Below are 21538 nucleotides of genomic sequence, written 5' to 3'. Positions count from 1 at the left end.
CAGCATGGACACAGCTGACCAGGCAGCAGGAGAAACCTCACCTGAGGGTCTTGGAGCAAGCACTGAGAGACACAGGCCTTGTCCTAAATTTATTCTGTGCCAATTCCTGAATATTGCAATCCTGCAGTTCAGCTCAAGTGCTGCTGCTTTCCCCAGCCTTAACAACACTGGCAGATCCTGCTCTGCCCCCACAAGCTCTCAGTGCCTGTGCTTTCCCCAGATCTTCCTTCCAATATGGATCACCCACTGCTATTCCAACCCAGCAAAACTTCATTTTCAACAGAATAAACCAAACACATTCAGGAATCGCTTATTTAATAACTGTCAGCAGACCAGAGGAGTGAAATAGGTGCTAAAAAGACAGAAGAGCAACACCAAGAAAATATTTGTAAAAATAACAGGTGCTTTAAAGTGTGTAGGGGTGTGTAAATATATTTATAAGATATTAATACACAAACCAGGTGGCCCAGAACCTCATTAGAGAACCAATTGTTCTTGCCAAACATTCTTTGGTGAGGTTCCCTGAGAGATTTCCCAGAAACTCCTAAAATTAATAGTAAACAAAGATTCTTGGGGGCTGGGAAATATTTTCTGCTTCTGTTTAGCATCCCAGACTCCTTCTGAAGTTTTCCATTGTTTTGCAAAACATCCAGAAGATACAGGGAAAAAAATAATGGGAGAAAAGAGGGGGGGAAGGATTAATATAAACAGAATCCACAAATAATGGGCTTCACATTGAAAAGCACAGAATGATTGCTTGGACAGTGATTGTGTCTTGATGTATAAATGGGTTTGTTACTTAACTCTGGTGATTCATGCTTCAGGCACAGGGATGAGGCAGCTGCCAAATTTCATCCTGGGAAGGAATTTTCTCTCCCAGAACAGATTGGCAGGGAATTTGTAAAGAGGAAAGGTCAGTCGGCAGGGCCAGGTGTTGTTATCACGAACATGTGGGGAAGAGGGGGGACATCACAGAGGCCGAAATTGCTGTTTTTTATCTCATGGTACCAAATATCCCCCCAAAAACAGTTCACAGCCCTTTAGCCTTTCTTCCCCAGACCTGCAAACCACAAAGCAATGACTTTATTGGGCAGGGTGAGGCCACTCTCCAGTCTCCTATGGAGGAATCCTGGAGCAACATAAAATATTCACAAAATTAATGTCAACCGTGTTTCTAAATAAAGCTGAGCTGAAGCTACGTGAGTTTTAGTTGGGTGTTTGGGGCAGGGAGGGTTTTTTTTATTTTTCCTTTTGTCTTTAAAGAGTGTCTAAAGAGCATGTTCCAGCTGTCTGGAAGGAAAGAGCTAGAAAGGAAAAGAGAACAAAGGGAAACCAGTGGAGATATTTAATTGAGATAATTTTAGCTGCTCTAAATGTCACAGGCAATCTTGTACAAGTACTTGGGGAGAGGAGAGGAGGAAAAAAGTTCTCTGCTGGTCATTCAGTGCGTAAATTGGAGAGGGGGGAGTCCTTTCAGAGACCAGGCAGGACCCTACCTGGAAGCTCTTGGGTAATTGCTTTTTGAGCCTCAGGGGTCTCCTCTAAACCCACAAGACTTCAGTGCAAACCACAAATTCCTCCAGACCCAACAGCCTGAGGGGAAACCTTCTGTTTTAGGGGCTGAGAAAGGAAATAAGGTGTTCCTAGGGGTGGCCAGTCTGGGTCTGGTGAGGTCAGATCCCGTCTTGGTCTGGACCTCTGTGCCTTAGGTGATGATCTGATGAGGCATTTTGGGGTCAGAGCAAGCCCTGGTGGCTCCTGGTGGGATCTCTGTGCATTCCAAACGTGCACAATCAGGGAGATGGATGTTGGAGCAGGCTGCCTGTGGCAGTCCCCACCCCTGGAGAGGTTTAGCAGATCTGTAGATGTGGCACTTGGGGATGTTGGCAGAGCTGGTTTAATGGTTGGACTTCATGGTCTGTGTTTTCCACCTAAACAATTCTCTGGTGTTGGGTTTCCTGTGACATCTGAGATGCACAGCCTGGGGGGTGTATTCCAAGATCTAAGACAGGTTGATACCTTGATCTGGTCTGATGGGTGTTTATTATTATCCAAAATGCAAAGCTCCTGCAGAAGTTAGGTATTGCTGATGTGGGGATCAGAACTCTTCAGCTGTGAAGAAATCACAATTTGTGTCCCAGTTAAAACAGATGCGCCCTGAACACGGTTTCCCAAAATTCCTGGGGAGGGAATTATATCCCATACCCATTTTGGACAAAACCAGACTCATTTTTAATTATTTGAGGACATGGTTTAGTGGTGAACATGGTGGTGGTCCTGGGTTCATGGCTGGACTTGATGATCTTTGAATCTGATCACTGATGATCAGGGACTGGTTTGTGTTGGGAGGGACCTCAAAGCCCATCCAGTTCCACCCCTGCCATGGGCAGGGACACCTCCCACTATCCCAGGCTGCTCCAAGCCCTGTCCAACCTGGCCTTGGACACTCCCAAGGGTGGGGCAGCCACAAATTCTCTGGACACCTTGTGCCAGTGATCTTGGAGATGTTTTCCAACAATTCTCCAACAATTCTATGATTCTAAGTGATAAATACAATTTTGATACAACCTCCACCTCCTCATCCCCACTTAAGCTCGAGCTTTGGGTAGAGATTTAATGTTCAGTAAACTTCCTGCATGACCAAGGTTGTGTCACCCTCACAAGACTTGGGGAGGGAGTTGAAGGATTTTGGAGAACCAGCAGTGGATGGGAAGGAAGGACCTGCCTGTCTGCATTGTGGAGGCCACAAAAACCTCCAAATCTTAGGGTTTCCCTCTCTGTCACAAACTCCCCAGTCATTGTTCTGGGCAGCCTGGTCTAGAGGAAGGTGTCTCTGCCCATGGCAGGGGGTTGGAATGGGGTTCTCTTTTACGTCCATTCCAACCCAAATCCTAGGATTCTAGGATTCTATGATCCATTCAGAGGGCCTTCCTGGCTCTGAGCAAAGAAGCACTGCAAGGACTCTCTCCCCCTCCCCGATGAATCTCCAAAAGAGGATTAAACCTGGCTCTAAGCCCCCCAGAGTAGGCACCACGTTTGGGGAGCCATGCCCACAGCATCCCAATTTTAGCAATGCCTCGGGGAGCGCTGCCGCGGCTCATTTTCACCCCCTGGAAAGCTCGCCCGGCATCTGCCTCCCTTCCCTGCTGGCAGGCAGGTGGAAGAAAGGCAGGAGCGTGCGGCAGATCCCCCGGCACACACACACACACACACCACTCATCCCTTTTGTCTGCCCCTCTCCCTGCTCCCACTCCCCCCTTCTCCCCCGCATCCCGCCCACCCCGGTGTCTCATCCCAGGATGGCTCATGGCTCTCCGGGTACCTGCAGGGATGGATCTCTACCCTCGGCTTCTCCTCAAGGAACCCATGAACGCCGAGCTGCTGCTTCGCCCTGCCCTCCCCTCCCTCCCCTCCCGGCTGCTGGGAAAACAAATCGGGCGTGGGAAATCCAGGATAGCGCATCCTCCCCCGCTGCGGGGGCTGAGGCTCCTCCGGGAAGGTCAGCGCGGAGGTGTGAGAGGGCAGCGATGGGCAGGGAAGTGTTGGCAGGGCTGGACAAACGACCCTGCATTCCCCCCTCCCCCTGAATCCTTCCCTTTCTCTGTTGCAGCATTCCTGCCGGGATCCATGGAGAGCTCGATCCCATCGTGTTGGGATCAGGAGCCCAGCCGCAGGGAAGCGCTGCCCATCCCATCCCGATTGCCCCACAGCGGGATCATCCCGGCCCACCTCATGGCTGAGGAACACGAACCAAAAATTCTGCAATCCTTAGGGATCTTTCACTGGAATCAGGCACAAGTAACTCCCGCTGTCACTGTATTGTTAGATTTTTCTTTTTCCCTTTTTTTTTATTTTTCGTATTTTCCTTTTTACATTTTTTTCTTCCCCCCCTCCTTTTCTCTCTCTCTCTCTTTTTTTTATTTTTTTTTTTTTCCCCCTTTTCCTCTCCTTGTTTTCTTTTATTATTCCCTCCCCATTTTGGTCTTGCTAAGATTCAACACATCTATGAGGATCTTTTTTAAAATTTTCCTTCTCAGCAGCTTTTTTTTTCCAGTCAGGAGCAGCCTTTTTGAGAGACAGCCTGAGGAGAAAGGAGATGGAATAAATTCCCATGACCTTGTGGGCAAGGCAAGGGAGATTGGTGTCAGGATCTCTCCTGTCCCAAATTTCTGCTTCTAATCCTGTGGGTATCCTGTCCCTGGAAGTGTTCAAGGCCAGGTTGGATGGGGCTTGGAGCAGCCAGGACTAGTGGAAGGTGCCCATGGAAAAGGCTGGAACAAGATACCCTTCAAAGGTCACTTCCAACCCAAACTTTTCCAGTGTTTTATGACCTCCAGCCTGAGACCACCAAAGAGTTGGGTTCAGTTTTGGGGTACTGATGTATTGAGGACTTGTGAGAGGTTTTTTGGAGCAAGGAACTCCTGAAAATCTTTCCACAGCAACTCACTCCCCAGCTCCTCCTACCCCTGTTTTAATAAGGCTTTTAGTGACGTTTGGGGCCTCCTAGATTTGGAAGGAAGAAATTAGCGCAGTCTGCTGCTTGTTTCTCATGTTCTTCTGTTTCCCTCAAGCTTCCCTGCTGGCACTAATTACCCATTATCTCATTTACAGGTACTTAAATGAAGGAAATGGGAAAGCTGGTAGAATTTGGCTGGGATGAGGATGTGCTGAATGAGGCTCCCTTTATTCCAGAAGTGACCTCGCATCACCCCTGCTGCTCTTAGCCTTTGTCACATGAGGCAGATGCTCTGCTGTTTTCTTGGGATAGGGGGACACAATTTCTGCATTGACTCCAGCTGTGGTTAGCAGGGATGCTTAGAGGAAATCCTTTGTTAACAGCAATGCTTGGTGGGGACAAAAATACGGGGAACAGCTTAGAAGGAGAAGCAATACAGAAATTTGGGAAAAAAGGTAAATTGAGCCACAGCTTGGTGATAGAACTGCCAAAAAGAGGAGGGCAGTGGCCTAGTTTGTGTCTTCACGGTGATGACGGCTGTGAGAGCAGGGAGCTGAGAACTGACAGAGCTCTGGGGACATGGATTGGGCTGGGAAGACCAGCCCCATGTCCTGCTGTGATCATGGAAAGGCTCCGTGGCCCCAAAGTGTACCTTGGAATGCCCCAGTGGAGCCCAATGCAAAGAGACAGACGCACATCCTTATTCAGAGGCAGGCACAAACCATGCCCACAAAATGAGCTATAACAAAGCACTGAGGTTTTTCCCTTCACTTTCAGGAATTTCCCAGCACTGAGGACGCTTGGGTTGAAACCCCGGTGCCAAATTAGGCAGGACATGACTTTAAACCTGTCTGAGGTGTTGTCCAAAGCCACCTCTGTGGCCAGATCCTGGACAGGTTTGGAAATGCGTTGGGATTTCAGCCCAGTTGAGGGAAATTAAAGCATTTAGGGGATGAGATTGTGTCACCTTCACAAAACTTGGGGATCTTAGATCTTGGGAACTTGGAACTTAGAACTTGGGAGTCTTGGATGTTCCTGAAGAAAGAAAAACCCTCCATCCATTCAGCAAGGCAGTAACTCATCAGTGGTTCAGGCAGGGAAGAAAATGTTTGGATGATATCTTGGTGGACACCTGCAGTACCACGTGCAAAGCCTTCCCTGAGCATTCCTTAGCTTCCCCAGGCATATTCCCTCATGGAAACAGAGGTGCTGCCACTCACAGGAGAGGTAGGACTCCGTAATTTGATGTGGAAAAGGGGCTGTGGTGGATTCTCCATGGAATTGGCTCTGGCTGTTCACCACCACAAGGCAGGGTTTTCTCTTGTGGCCACAGGACAGTCCCGTTTCTCCATCATCCTCACAGCCCATAGCAGGGAGTCTGAAGATGGAAATCTTCCCATGAGCCAGTCTGACTTCACTGATGGAAAACGAGGCTCCCACCACCCCTGAAGTCCTTCCCACGTGCTCTAGTCCAGGAGGAAACACCCATGTGAGTGATGAGAAGAGTGAGAGAGAGGCTTAACACGGATTCACCCACGGAAACAGCCAGGATGGGCAGGAGCAGGAAAGGTCTGGAGCAACCTGAGCCACTCACTCCTCATCATCTGAGCAGCTGCTACGGCCCAAAATCCTGCACAGCTTCCCTTGGTCACCAGGGGAGTCACCACCAACAAGGATTTGATGCAAGGCCCGTGCCCCATTTTCCCTGTGTGTCTGTGCTCCACCACCACCACTCCTCTCACAGGCCCTGGGGTGTCAGTGGGAAACCCAGATTGAAATGGGATGCAGGGGAGGAGTGGACTGGCTCCATGGGCCACAAATGATCCGTAGATCTCCATGGGAACATCATCCTGGCAGATGATGAGGAGCAGAGCTCTCCTGAGCTGGTGGGACTCTGTCAGCCAAGCCACACCAGCAGAGGAACCAGGGCTGCTCTTCACAGCCACCCCACCCTCTTTTCTCTCCCTTTTTTTAGCAGACCTGTGATTTGCAGTGTTTGCTGCTGAGAAGGAGTTTGAAAAAAAACAAAACAAAAAACATTAAATCATAAATTTTACTAGAACACTTAGAGGGACACCCTGAAGGGGGGCAGGTGGACAATGAGTCAAGTGTGAGGCCCAAAGTGGGCCAGACTCAGCTGTAAAACGTGTCAGAAGAAATGTCACAAACCACTTGTGAGCCAGGCCCTTTGACACGGCAACAAATGTGTTTTTGCAGCTTGTCAGGGCTGTGCAGGGGAGGAAAATGAAGTTCATTTGGAGATGTCTTTCTATTTGTGTTGACCTCGGGAGGGTCATAACAGCCAATGCCAGAGTGTGAAAAATGCTGATACCTCCTTTGACTTCCTTCCTTTAGCCTCAGGCAGGCTTGAGGAGGCAAAAAGCAGCACAAGGAGGGACTCATTAACATTTCCTCTGCCCAGCAAGGAAACCAAAATAACAAACATCTCATTAAGTAAGGAGAGGGGAGAATTACAAAACACAGGAGATATTTTTAGTCGGAAAACAAAGCACTTTATCTTCCCCTCAAAGTAGGGCTTTCCAGATGAAAAGGAATACGGAGAGAATTCTGCTGGCAGAAGGAGCGGCACTAATAACAATCATCATTATGGGGCAATACTGATAGCAGGATGCCCTCACATTCCCAATTGCTTCCACACCCTCCCAGTAAGTGATGTGTGGGCCCCAGACCTGGGGGACGATGGGTGGCCAGGAACAAAAGAGCCACTGACGTGTGAGCCGTGTTTTGAATGCAAAACTCTGTGTTGTGAGTGCCAGCTCCAGTGCAATAAAGTGTTCCAGGGCTGGAGATGGATGAATAGAGACGTATGGTGCAAATTAAATGTGCTATTCTTTTCCCCCCCCATTCGCTCCTTGCGAGTTTAAAAGCCCAACACCTTGGTTTCTTTTTAATTTTATTTCCTTCCGAGGGTTTTGCTACCAAACAAATGACTGGGAAGCTTTGTCTGGTGAGCTATTGGAGAATCAATAGGGATTAAAAGGATGTGGAGGCAGATGGGGAGCAAAATGTGGTTTCTTATTTTCTTCTTTCTTCTTCTAGAAAGAGGAAGTAATTACGGAAGGGAAAGGGAAAATTCTAGCACAGGGAATATAGGATAATGCAGAAAATCCCTTGCTTACCACTAGAAGATATTAGTTCCTGCAAGAATATGGGATGAATTGCCCACATGGCTTCAGGCTTCTAATTTTAGGTGCTTCAAAGAGTCCTGGGTGAAAGACAGGCTCCTCCAGGAGCGATTCCGAGGAGGAACACAATGCACATCTCAGTGCACAACTGGGGAGGGACCCTGGCAGCACAGGAGGGCCCTTCAGCATCCGCCAGAGCTCTTCAGAGGATGTGCAGCACAAAATCAGCAGCACCAGAAACTTCCCCAAGTTTCCCTCGGGATCTCCCCCTTCTCACTCACCCAGCAGGTTCATCTGGCTCGAAGCTCAGGCTGCTCTCTGAGAAGTGACATCTCCTGCCATAAGGTGCCTCTGCGCAGAACACTCATCCAGATGAGGTGGAAAAGGCCTGTCAACCCCAAAAAAAACCCCAAACCAAACACATTTGCTCTAAGGCGAGGCGCAGTGAGAGGCCAGAGCCTGAACTGATGCCAAGGGGTGAGTGCCACCAGGCTCTGGGAGCATCGTGTCCTCAGCAAGCAGTGACAGCGCTGGGGAAGGTGCCAGTGACTCAGTGTCCCTTTATTCTGGTCCCTCTCCCCTCAGGGGAAGACTCAGCTGCTGCTCACTGCCACATGCTCCTTTTGCTGCCTTTAATTTGTCTGTTGGCTTTTCCCCTTCTCTCTCCTCATTTTTTCTGGATCTGATCCTAACCTACGGTGCTTTAAAACTCTCCAGGAAGCTCTAGGGAGACAGCCCACGTTGACACCATCCCTGCTGAGCTATGAGATGTGGCTTTTTGCTATTTTCTCTCCTTCCCTTGCTTCAGCTGAGTTCTTTTGGAGCAAACTGCTCTCCCTCATCCTCACCTCGTACTTTCTTTCCACTCTCCTTGCCCCTCTTTTATCTTGGCCATCCTGTGGCCACCCAGGGGACTTCTGCCCCCTCCCCGTGCTGTCCCAATCCATGGATCCTGTCCTTCCTTAACTGTCTGCCTCTCTGTGCCTGGAATCTGCCTGTCAGCCTCAAATTGCCTCTCTCCATCACCTCACTCCACATTTCCCTCCTTCCTTGGCTTCCGGCTCCCCTCTCTCCTCCTCCTCTTCCCACGCACCTCGCTTTAATTAGAAATACAAAGAAAATGCTTATCACACATGTCTTAATCAGCAACTCGTTCCCCAGCAGGTCCAGAAGGAAAACCCCCATTCGTCCTCGCTTCTCCCACTTCCCCCACCACCTCCACAGAATTAGGAGGAGAGTGATTAGGGGGAGAGCTCTGTGAAAGGAGGCTGAATGTGATTAACCCAGAGACCTGGAAAAGCTGGAGGGAAGAGCCAAGAGAAACGTGGTGATGTTCAGCAAGGGCTAATTCTGGAATTTCTGGGGGGAAAAAAGAGTCCCTGGCAGCAACTGACTGGGAGAACTGGACCTGGGAGTGCTCAGCAGGCTGAGGATGATGCCTGGCAGCAAAAAATTATCCTGGATTGTGGGGGCAGAAATACAGCCAGGAGATCATGCAAGTGATTATCCCCCTCTAGTCAGAGCATTTTAGATCATATTTAGTTGCTGCAATTGGGTTTGAGCCTCTTAATTAAGACACTGATCATAGGGAATGGGTTCAGGCTAGTGGGATGGTCAGAGCTGGTGCCTGGTGTGGGATTGGACACTGGGGAAGTGATGGCTTTGGGGAACCTAACAACAGTGCCCTGTACCCGTGGGGAGGTTATCAAGGAGATAGAACCAGGATCTTCTGGTGGCTGGTGAGAGGACAAGAGACATCAGGTCCAAATTCCAACAGGACACTCACTTTGGGTACAAGGAAAAACGGTTTTCCCTCTGAGCAGTCACCATCCCTGGGGTTTTCAGTATCTGAAACCATCTCAGCTGACCCAGCAGCTGACTCAGCTTGGAGTAGGAGGTTGAGCTAGAAACCTCCTTAGTCCCTTTCATCCTTAATAATCCTGGGATGCTGAGACAAGAGCCAAGTGTCAAATGAGGCCGTTCAGATCCAGAATTCCTCCCCAGCCAAAAGTAAGGGAGGAGCAAAGAGAGGCAGCAGGGCTTGGAAAGGGACTCATTTATCAGAGCAGGTTTAGGAGCCAGACTTCAGCAGGTTTCATCCCAGACTCTGGCATTTGATGGGACAAGGAGAGGCTGAAAACAGGTCATTTTGCAGAGTTAATGCCACCCTGCATTGTCCCCATCCTATGGGTCATTTCTGGGCCTCCTGGAAAGCTCTCTGGGGAATATCTTTGCACCAATCCAGAGATACAAAGGTTGCAGAGTCTCTCATCTCTTCCTGGCAGAGCAGGTTTGAGGCAGATTCTGGGGTGCTGAGACCGCAGCATAAAAGGCTCCAGATCTGTCCCAAGCCCTCAGGTGATTGATGTTGGACTTTTTCTGAACATGGACACAGCAACCCCAAAATCTTGTGCTTAGGAAAACTGGGTGAAATTGGAGAAGTAAGCAAGGCAGAGGGCAGTCATGTGGGAAGAAGTGGCATTGGGAGGGGTTGCTGGATTAGGAATTCTGTGTTACACCCTCAGGGTTTGGTCCCCTTCCTGCTCACTGTCCCTCCCTCCCTTCAACCAAACCAAACCCTTCCAGGTCAGCTGCTGCTGCCCTAAATAACCCTCTTGTTCCCTGAACCACCACCTGCTAGGGAGCAGACACGGGCCCTCTGGCAAGGATTTGATGGGAAAAAAGGGAATCCTGACCCCTGCCCCTCATGCCCTTCAACTTAACCACCACCAGTTTGTGATCCTGCTGTGACCAAATGCCTGGGCTCATCGGGATCTCCTTCACTGAAAGACCCTCTGCCTCCTCCTCTTTTTGTTCCTCTGGGATGGCTGAATTCCCACCAGGAAACACCCAGCCAGGAGCTTTGGGGGTGAAGAGCCATCCCAAACCTCCCTGGCACACTGCCCAGCAGCCCGAGCACAGGCAGGGCACCCCCACCCCACTGCCAAAAGGCTCAAACCCCCTTTTTAGATTATCCCAATGAATCAGCATCTCACTGCCTCCGGCCACTGGCACTGGGAAGGGATGAGAAGGCCCAGATGTCCTCAGCACCTCTCTGAGGGTGTTCCGGCAGGGAAACTCTCTCGGATTAGGGAATCCTTTATCTCTGGCTTATGTAAGACCCGGAGACTCCTTTTATGGTTGGCTTTTCCTGCCTTGTCAAGAGCAAAGAACAAATGTAGCTTCATCTGCGCTGGTGGGTTGGCTCACTGATTAAGCATCTGATTCAAAGCTAAGTACAGAAAAGGCTTTTGATGGGCGGATTTAATTCGGTGTAAAAACCAGGATGTCGTCCCCCTCCCTCACCCAATATTCCCAATATTGGTTGGTCTGGAGCAATTAAGCCGCGGGAATGACTCCCACCTACCAAAGCCCGAGAAAGTCCAGAGCTCTCCAATTTGTGCTGAAGTGGCTCCTTTGAGTGTTTCCCCCTCTGCTCCCCCCCCGCTCCTTTTTGCTTTCCCTTTCTCTTCTCTCCCTCTTTTTATTTTTTTTTTTTCGCTGCTGATTTACCACCATTCCCAGGAAAATCTGCATGAGGAATCAGCTCACCCTGTGTGTGTGTGTGTGTGTGTGTGTGTGTGTGTGTGTGTGTGTGTGTGTGTGCAGGGGGTGTGCGGGGGCGTCTGACACACCGGATTCCTCCCCACCCCGCCCTCCCCGAGCCCTGCCAGGGGACGCATGTTAATGATGACCTTGCTGAGTAAAGAGTTGTGGAAGGAATAAGTGTTTTTCCTGCGCTCCGAGAGGCGGAAGGTGCGATTACTCATCCATCTCTCCAACTGTCTCCAGCACCTTTCAAGCGCTTCTCGCGTCGAGTCTGGGGGCGTGAGCGAGGGGGTGGCGAGCGAGGGGAGGCTGCCAAAATCTGGGTTGCCACAGACACCGGCCTCGCTTTTCCTCCAATGAACGCTGCGCTGAGAGTGCGAGAGGAGGCTGGGCACCACCCACATGTTGAGCTGCGCGGAGTATAAGTAGATGGAGGAGCCTGGACTAGTGGCAGTTCAGACAGGGAAGAGAAGCAGCTCTTCGCATCCCCAGTGAAAGCGGTTTTTGACTCACCTAGTTTGCCCGAGGAGAAATCACCCGGATTTTTGCTGCAGCTTCCAGCTTCTTTGTGCATCTCTGTGTGATTTTCTCCGGCGGGGACTTTGCGGCGCTCCAGCTTCCCAGCGGGATTGGACATCTTATCCAACTCCTCTCCTTGTTCCTGGAGGATCCTGGTTCTCTCTGGGACACCCCTGAGCACGTGAGACCGGCGTTTCCAGCTTGGCACCGGCAGAAATTTGCCTACAACTCTCTCTGGGATCCACGTGGACCGACCGGCTCGCTCTGCGGTGATATCTGATTGGGTTGTGTTTGTGTCCAAAAGTCCTTGGAGGGGGGTTTAGAAGTCTCTGTGTGTCTTTCAGGAAGTGTTGTGGTGGGGATTTTTGGGATCCAGCTCTAGTGCCAGGGCTTACAACCCACTTCTTTCCGTGTTTGCCACTCGCACGGTCGGAGCCATGCAGCTGGACAATGTCACCAGCGCGGGCGTCCACTCCTTCCAGGGGCACCGTGGAGTTGCCAACAAGCCCAATGTGATCCTGCAGATAGGGAAGTGCAGGGCAGAAATGTTGGAGCATGTCCGGAGGACCCACCGGCACCTCCTGACAGAGGTCTCCAAGCAGGTGGAGCGGGAGCTGAAGGGATTGCAGAAATCCGTGGGGAAGTTGGAGAATAACTTAGAGGACCACGTCCCAACTGAAAACCAGAGGTGGAAGAAGTCCATCAAGGCCTGCCTGGCCAGATGCCAGGAGACCATTGCCCACCTGGAGAGGTGGGTCAAGAGGGAGATGAATGTTTGGAAGGAGGTCTTTTTCCGCCTGGAAAAGTGGGCTGACCGCCTGGAGTCCATGGGAGGCAAATACTGCCCTGGGGAGCAGGGCAAGCAGACGGTGTCCGTCGGGGTGGGAGGCCCAGAGATAAGGCCAAGTGAGGGGGAGATTTATGATTATGCCCTGGACATGAGCCAGATGTATGCCCTGACCCCTCCTCCCGGGGAGGTGCCCAGCATCCCCCAGGGCCACGATTCCTACCAGTGGGTCTCCGTGTCGGAGGACGCTCCAGCCTCCCCGGTGGAGACCCAGGTGTTCGAGGATCCCCGGGAGTTCTTGAGCCACTTGGAGGAATACTTAAAGCAGGTGGGTGGAACAGAGGAGTATTGGCTGTCTCAGATCCAAAATCACATGAACGGCCCAGCTAAAAAGTGGTGGGAGTACAAGCAGGACTCCGTCAAAAACTGGGTCGAGTTCAAGAAGGAGTTCCTGCAGTACAGCGAGGGAACTCTGACTAGGGATGCTATCAAAAGGGAGCTGGATTTGCCCCAGAAAGAGGGGGAGCCCCTGGATCAGTTCCTTTGGCGCAAGAGAGACCTGTACCAGACCCTCTATGTGGATGCAGATGAGGAGGAGATTATCCAGTACGTGGTAGGCACCCTCCAGCCCAAACTGAAGCGTTTCCTGAGCTACCCCCTGCCCAAGACCTTAGAGCAGCTGATCCAGAGGGGGAAGGAAGTCCAAGGCGACATGGAGCACTCTGAGGAGCCCAGCCCACAGAGGACCCCTGAGGTTCAGCCAGGAGACTCCGTGGAGACCGTGCCCCCCTCAACCACCGCCAGCCCCGTGCCGAGCAATGGGACTCAACCAGAGCCCCCCAGCCCCCCAGCCACTGTCATATGAGCTCCCCTGAGGGGGGTCTGGGTTCTGTGGAAGGGAGAAGGGGGCTTATTTAGGAAGCTTCTCCTTGGAGGGAAGTTCTGGCTGAGACGAGACCTGAGGGGTGCTCAGTCCAACAGCCCAGAGCAGAGGGATTGGCTTTGCTCCTGGGGGGAGGGAGGTGGTGGGGCAGAGGCGCCTCGGGATGGGGTTGTCCCCCTCTCCCAGGCCGTGCCGTGCAGTGGTGCTGGGGACCCTGCTGGCACCACTGTGGGGAACAGCCAATTTTATGAGAATTCCCTGACAAGAAACTAGAGACAATTCCCAACTTGTGAAGCGGCCGCTCGGCAGTGGCAGCTCTCAAGGACTTCATAGGAGTGCAGCAGTTGGTGGAGGGTTCCTACCCATCTGGATCTCTCTTTTTCCTTCTCTCCTCCCTCCTCTGGAGGGTGGCCCTGTCCTGAGGTGACAGCTTTCTTTTGACCCTTGCCTGTTTTTGATTAACCTCTGGGTTTCTGTTCACTTGGCAACCTCCTGCTCTTACTTGCTCCAAAGGATTAAAGTAATTTTTTGGATTATTTTTTGTTTTAAGAAGAAAAAAAATCCTATTACTTCAGGAGCTGAAAGCTTTAAGAATCAGGATTACTTTCTGTGGTTTTCATTTCACTGCACCTAATACCTGCTTTAATGTGTTTCTTTTCAAGAGGCTCTTACTGGTTTACTTCCTGTCTTAGTTTCTGCTCACTCAGATTCCAGGCCACTGCAGTGCAGAGGCAAATTTCATCCTTTCTCTGCACATTATCCTGTGCATTCAGCAGGAAACAAATTTTCTAATTAAATTCTGAGCTCATTTATTGAAGGAGCAGTCTCCTTCCTTTCAGAGAAGAGAGGGCGTTCAAGGTAGAGAGAGGAGACACCAGAGCTCTTTTTAGAGAGACTGGGGGGAGGGAAGGGAAATAAATCCTAATTCTTTGAATGAAACAAACAAACACACCCTAAATTCAGAGCAAAATATCCCCAGAGCAGCAAATCGAGTCCATGCTGATGTGTGGAGACAACAGGAGCTTTTGCCATGTAAAAGCCAAAAGAAGTGAAGAGAGGATCTGTGTGCCCCAGCACAGTTTTAACCTGTGCATCGCTGCAATGAGTTTCTGCTCACACAGACAGACTCCAAATGCTCTTGGAAACCCTGGCACCCCTGGCCTGGAGCACCTGAGGACAGAGTGCTGTCTGCTCACAGAGAAATTCCTGCAACATCTTCGCCACAGATGGAGATGGACTTGGACTTTGTGACTTTTGCAGCAGGAAATGCTCAGCGCTTACCTTTGGCCAGTGTTTGATGTTAGGACTGAGAGAAGAAAGACATTCCTGAAGTCTGGCTCTCCAAAGCTTCCTGAGGCTGGACACATCTTTGGCATCATCTGCATCCACCACCAGACCAAATAAACAGCAGGGATGCAGCAGCAGGAGTGACCCTGGGATGTTCCTGGCACTGCCACAGCGGTGACGTGTGGCGCTGGTGGCTCTGAAGGCCTTTGCTGTGACTCCTTCCAAGAGGCTGAAGGTAAGGCAGCTCTCTGGCATTCTCTCCTCACAGCTAAACTGGTCCTATGGGATGTCCAGCAGAAAACATGCCCTGGGATAAAAGCTCTGCTGAAATGGGATATGAAGCACTGGGGTTGGGAGAAAGGGGAAGGGAGAGCCATCCAAAGGGATTTTCCCTGCAGGAGTGGGGAAAGTTCCCAAAGAGGGCAGTATCCTGCACCTTCTGATTAATATGGGAAAAGAGTGGGAATTAATTAGTCCAGCCCCAAGACCTGCCTTGTCCTTCATGGAGAAGCTCTGGGTTTGAGTCCCCACCTGAGGCAGCACAACCCAGGTCAATGCACAACCCAAAGGAGCTGCAGGTCTGCTCTGCATCCTTGCTGGGAGCTGGTCTCAGGAATGGTGGGAGCTCTCCTCTCACTTGTTCCCAGTTTGTCAACAGCTCAGTGTGCAGAGAAAGGAGCATTTCTCACTAATGACCCGGGCTGAGTGACGGGGGAGTGGGAGTCACTGCTGAGGATGAGCTGGCCGTGTATTACAAGCTTTGTCTCCTCTTGCTTACAGTGACTCACTCAGATCCTCCTCTGAGAAGGAATCACTTTGCAGCATGCAGCACTTGGGAGGAAAGCCACAGAAAAAGCTGCAAAACAAAGGTCCCAACATCACACCTGCTCTCAGGACCCTCAGCCACCAGATGCCAGACCCACCATCTGAAGGAAAGACTGGCACAGGTAATTACATCCTGTATTACCCTGTGGGCCTTCCTTAATCTCCCCAGTGCCCTGACCTGAGATGTTGAACAGACAAAGGTGCAAAAAACGCCTGTGCTGGTCTTGGGACCTCAGTCTCAGGGGCTGCAGCAGCCTGGCATGGCCAGAGAGGTGGGATTTCAGCTGCTTGGTGTCAGAACCCAAGCACCTGCCACAATAATTGATGCTCCAGGGACTGCACATCTTGGCTTTCCCTTGGCTGGACCATGGGCAAATCCTTAAACCCCAACACCTGGTGGGTCCTCGGGGCTGCAGGCACAGCAACATTTAATCCCAACTCCTGAGAATTATCCCTTACTCCCCACTTCAAAAATCTAATCAGAGTTGGTGCATTTTTTTTTTTCCCTTTTCCAGCAATCCCTGATGCTGTTGCTGAGATTCCTTCTCTGTGTCCAAGAGCTTTCCCAAGGAAGAAGAAAGTGCTGCAGGAAGACAGAGGGCAAATCATGCACCAAAGAGCCTCCCATGCAGTGCAATGCCATGTTCAAGGTGCTGAGAGCCAGAATGAAACAAGGAAGCTGCTTCCAACAGGACAAAGAAAAGCCTGAGCTGGTCCAGGTACTCCAAGCACAGAAGAAAGTGCTGAGAATTGAAAGAGAGGCCAGAAGAGAAGAACCGAGTCCAGGCTTTGGGGACAGCAGGGATGCTGGGCTTGTGCTGTGACTGTCTGTGGAGAGGATTCCGCACCTGTGCGATCTGGGGCCGCTGGACTCACCTAAAGAAATCTTCACTAGATTGTGATCCTCAGTGAAAAAAAACTTTCCTGATTAACTTTGCCAGGGGGCTGATCCTGCCTTGGCTACGAACCCTCCCCGCTGGCCATGCTGTAACTCACCTCTCCTGAGTCGAGGGTAGCTTCATTTCATGCGGGTATCAGTTCCAAACCTCAAAGGGCTCCCGGAGTTTGGAGAAGCATCCCACGCTCCAGATGCTTGTCTGAACTGTTGGAGCCTGCACATCTGGGCCAGCTGTCTTGCCAGCAAGGAGCCTTGTGAGACAGCAGGAGCTCTCTGGGTCTGCATGGGCCAGAGTTACTGCAAGAACTGGGGTTCTTGTGCTGGCTTTGGAGTGACTGCTTCCATTCAGACCCAGGGAGCCCAAAAAGAGCTCAAATGAGCTGGACAAGACAGTTTTGGTTCATCTCTCAGCCGAAGAGGTCCAGTTGGTTCCTCTCTCTTCCAGAGCCAACTGTCCTGTGTGTGTGTGTGTGTGTGTGTCAGTGTGGGGGTGTGTGTGTGTTGAGCAAAAAAAATCCACATTATTTAAATTCTGTGGTGTTTTGTTGCATTTGAATTAAGCCAGAGGGACTTAAGGTACATTCCAACAAGGCTCAGCAAAAATGTTCAGGACTGGAAAATTCCATAAAACCATGTAAAGGCAGATTCCCGGGTATCATCTTAAGGTCTAAATGACATTTGATTTTGAGGTGCTTAATTTCCAGAGTCTCTTCCAAGGGACTAGACTGCCTCAATAGGCATTTTATTTTTCCTGCTTTTTTAGGGAATTAGCCTGTCTGTGCTACTTGGTCATTTGGTCCTGAGGTTTTTACATTTTCAGCTGGCTTTTTGGAGTGTGCAGAACTGAATCTCCTGGACTGATTTGATTTCAATTGTTGCTCCCAGCAAATTGGAGCTTTACTTGTAGCACCCTGGTTTTTATTACCAGCCTCTCCAGGAAGGACTGGTAGTTTATTTTCCTGGGGCAGAGTCAGATGAATGAGAAGCGTGGATGTATTGTACCTCTGGAACTTTAGCAGATTTCAGCCACTGCATTTTTTCCTCCCTAGGCGATTTTACATTTACTGATGAAAACTACTTTAGAGTTTTTATTTTTACTAGAGATATTATTAATTCAAATGACCTTGTACAAGAGGCAAACACGTCGAGTCGCTGCAGGTTGTAGGGGTTGAAGCCAAAAGGTCTTTGTAAGCCGACATCACCTGCCCTGGATCTGACTGGATCAGGCAGTTTATTCCTCATGTGTCATGTTGGAGTTACAAGATCACACCAAGCCACTAGAGCCTGTCAGTAGAATAGTGCTACACTCGATTTGCTATTGTAGCAAAGCCTTTTGTAGATTTATACAATAAAACTTTGAAATATCTGCTTCAATTGCTTCCTGCCTCGTTTTCTGGTCTTTCTTCCTTGGTCCGTGGGCGACTCAAATATCTGCTGCCGTCTGAAAACTTGGGGTTGTTGGGGTTACCTGGCTTATGAAAATCTTTATTCTCAGCAAGAGCACGTGGTTGACATGACAGTGAAATGCACTGAGTTGTTCAGACCCTGAATCTGAGTCAGATGTAGCCCATGAGGTTGGGAGAAGTGGCCCTTTGTGGGATTTGGATCTTGTTGGGTACAGCTGAGAGAGAAGGACCTTTGAAATGAGGACAGTCACATTCCCACCCATGTCTGAGAAGTTCACAGAAGAGCTGAGGCAAGACAGGACAAGGTAAAGAAACTAAACCTCAGTCAGCTCTATTTGACAGCCAGAGAGCCTTTGTGAGTGGGAAGCACCCACACCCAGCAGAGACCCAGGAGCTGGGATTTGTTATCTGTTGCATTCTCAATTCCTTGGGTTCGTTACCTCTAAAACCAGGGGTTAACCAGGCTGGATCCGGGTAACACAACAGGGAGAGGAGCTCAGGGTGTTTTAAACCGAAATGTTTGTTTTTAGCAATAGATTGATACCTGGCCCCAAAGGTGTTCAGCCTAGGGATAAAGGAGTCTGTCTCTGCAAATCCTTTTCCAGAAAAATCTTTGCATTCAGATGGATTTAGCCACATTCCCTGCTCCATCCCTGGCCTTTCTCCGATGAAGGGTGGGATGCAACTGGCAATGTGGATCATCCACTTGGATGGGTCAGCTGGAAAAACAAAAGGAGTAATTCCATTTACTTCAGGGATTAAATGCCCAATGGACCTCCCAGAGATCCTTTTTGAGCTCAAATTGGAGAGGCAGAGATGATCTGAAGGCCAAAGGTGCCTCAGGGAGAGCTGCTGACCTTGGAGTCTCCGGCTCTTTGCAGCTCATTCAACCACAAACTCTTGGCAAGAGCGAGAAGGAAATTTTGATGGTGCAATTTGGTTCCACGACTGAACTTTGTGCCCTTAAGTGCCAGAATCAGCCAAAAAGCGGGGAAAAAAATAATTGAGGGAACAGACCAGTGACAAAAGTTCATCCAGTGTCACCCCAACCTGTGAAGCTACAGGTGAGAAGGTTTAGACTTCTCATGGTCTATGGACATGGCCAAAAATGCCACAAACAACCTGATCCTTGCAGAACAAAACAGCAAGAGCTGCACCAGCCCTGCCAGAGTTCAAAAGTGTTTGGACAACACTCTCAGGCACCTGATGGGATTTTTGGGGTGTTCTGTGCAGGGCCAGGAGCTGGTTTTGCTGATCCTTGTGGGTCCCTTCCAGTTCAGGAAATTCGAGGGTACTGAGCTCAGCTGGAGGTGCTGAGCTCTTCCAGCAGAGGGGGGCAGAACTCCACTGTACACTGTGGGAATTAAAACGAGGAAAAACGCTAAAGAGGGGGAAATCTGTCCTTGTCATCATCCATCCCCACACGGCCCGTTCCCACAGGACACAAGATCAGGGGTTGCTTCCTTGAGGGAGGTCTGAGAGAATGAGGAAAGAGAGGTTGTGTGGAGAAAGGATGAGGACTGATGGCCAAAACTATGCTGGAGGAACATGGACAGGATGGGGATGAAATGTGGGGAAGAAAGGCGAGGCTGGAAAATTCCTGCCTCTACCAGGTAAACTCATAAGATTTCCAATTTTGTCCCAGAGTCTTCCAGGTTTGACTGTAATCATTATTATTTCTTTTCTTTCTGACAGTTCCAGATGAAAATCCCTAGAGAGTCATTGGACTTGCTCTCATTAATTAATGAAAAAATGCCTTATTACTGCTCCTGGCTCTCAGAGTAGGGCATCACCTGGAGCAGATGCAGCCCAGTGATGGATTAACTGCCTCAAACTATTGAAATCCCCTTCAAGATCAGAATGGGAACCATCCCTGTCTTTTCTGGGACAAGATGCAAAATGCAGAGGTATTCACAGAGGAAACAGCCTCGAGCTGCACCAGGAGTGGGTTCAGGTATTAGGAAATGATTCCTCACTGGAAGGGTGGTCAGACATCAGAACACTCTGGAATCACCATCCCTAGGAGTGCCCAAAAGCACTCCTAGTGCTTAATAATTACTATTATTAATATAGAATTAATTAATATATAATATTAATATATAATATTTATATATAATATTAATATAATATTAATAATTACACACCTGTGGTGTGGGACTTGGAGACAGGGTTTATCTGGCCATACTAGCCTCATGGTTGGACTCAAAGGTTTTTCTTCTCAAAACTCAAAAGGTTTTTTTTCTCAAAGGTTTTTTCCAACTGTAGTGATTCCATGATTCCATAAATAGTGGAGAAGGCACGTGTTAAAATGAGAAATGAGAAAACATGAGAAAAACCTCATTAATTCTTGATAATTTTTATTTGATGATTTTTGTTTTCTTCTTTCTTTCTTGTGACTGGACTGATGGGCTCCTTAATTTGCTTATTCAGGACAGCTTAAAGGAGCCAAGATGGACCTATTGCACATACAAATTATTTTATAGAATCATAGAATGGTTTGAGTTGGAAGTGATCTTAAAGATTATCCAGTTCCACACCCCTGCCATGGGCAGGGCCACCTTCCACTAGACCAGATTGCTTTATTTCCTTTTTTTTTCCTTTATTTTTAGCCTTTTTTTGTCTTTTAGCTCCTTTTTTAATCAAAGAGATTGCACCATCCGGTGATGTAAATCATATTTATTGACTTCCCAGGCAGGCCTTGTGTCTGTGTGTGCACAGCCCAACTGCTCCCCTGGATCTCCTTTTTCCAGGTAATTAAGGGAGGCTGTGAAATTTCCATTATTGACACAACAGGCTCTAATGACTTCACTTATCACATCCAAACTGCTCTGGTGAGCGCTGGGTGCTCCCTCCCATCATGGAGCAGGACCCCAGACCTGCTCCTGCAGCACTCGTTTCTACCAAGGATGAGCTGCAGGCAGGTTTTGTGTTTTTACAGCTGATTTTTAATCATTAGGAGTTGAAAGGAGGGTTGCTGTGTACATCCGGCTCGATTCTTGACAAACTTTGTGGTGATTTTTATGGAAGACACGGCCACTTTCATTGCTTTTTTAGGGTATATTTAGGGGTTTTTAGGATCTTGTTAAATGAAAGTGAGCTGGCAGTGTCGGTGTGGTTTTTCAGTCATTTCATCTTGGATGTTTATCAACTTTCAGCTGGTGAATTCACATGCTCCTAGAAGGAGCTGGAGTGGGAATTTTACAAGGGCATGGCATGGTAGGACAAGGGGAATGACCCTTAAGATGAAGGAATTTAAATTTAGATGGGACATTGGGAAAAATTCTTCCATGTGAAGGTGGGGAGGCCCTGGAATGGAATTCCCAATAGCTGGAAGTGTCCAAGACCATTTGGACAGGGATTGGAGCAACCTGGTCCAGTGGAAGATGTCCCTGCCCATGGAAGAGGCTGGAATGAGGTGATCTCTCAGCTCACTTCCAACCCAATCCATTTTCCAATCCTATGGATTTATATCCTGCCAAACCAGGGATTCCCAAGTTCACGAAAAGACTTCATGTTTCTGATACGGAGTTGATGAGTTCTTCCATCCCTCCCACATGTGCTCAGACAACCCTGCATTTAAAAAAAAAATTGAAATAATGTAGAAAATCAGATTTTATTTAGTCCTGAATCTTACAGAACCACTTGGTGGCATAAAGTGTTTTGTATTTTTCTGAAGTAATAGAATCTTGACATTTTCAAAATGAGCTTTTTGACTTCTTTCTGAAAAACACCACTTAAAAACTGACTTCAACTTGAATAAAAAAAAATCAAAACAAAAGAAA

The 21538-nt window shown here is 49.2% G+C and overlaps 1 protein-coding gene and 1 long non-coding RNA gene across 2 annotated transcripts; both read left to right on the top strand.

Annotated features, from left to right (window-relative positions):
• Positions 1-12016: 12016 nt before the first annotated feature.
• On the top strand, positions 12017-13407 carry ARC (activity regulated cytoskeleton associated protein). The gene has a single exon (XM_058830102.1). It carries the CDS (start codon positions 12108-12110, stop codon positions 13320-13322), a length of 1215 nt encoding a protein of 404 aa, XP_058686085.1. The 5' UTR covers positions 12017-12107; the 3' UTR covers positions 13323-13407.
• Positions 13408-13412: 5 nt separating this feature from the next.
• LOC131575160 (uncharacterized) lies at positions 13413-17716 on the top strand. The gene is made up of 3 exons (XR_009276720.1): positions 13413-14862; positions 15408-15574; positions 15968-17716. It is a non-coding gene; the product is annotated as an uncharacterized LOC131575160 (long non-coding RNA).
• Positions 17717-21538: the final 3822 nt, after the last annotated feature.

This window comes from Poecile atricapillus, chromosome 2 (genome assembly GCF_030490865.1).
Source record: "Poecile atricapillus isolate bPoeAtr1 chromosome 2, bPoeAtr1.hap1, whole genome shotgun sequence".
Lineage (NCBI taxonomy): Eukaryota > Metazoa > Chordata > Aves > Passeriformes > Paridae > Poecile > Poecile atricapillus.
This window is presented reverse-complemented; position numbering and strand designations above follow the sequence as displayed.

Excerpts from the sequence above, each read along its gene's own strand:
- ARC (XM_058830102.1), top strand. The coding sequence starts at position 12,108 with ATGCAGCTGGACAATGTCACCAGCGCGGGCGTCCACTCCTTCCAGGGG.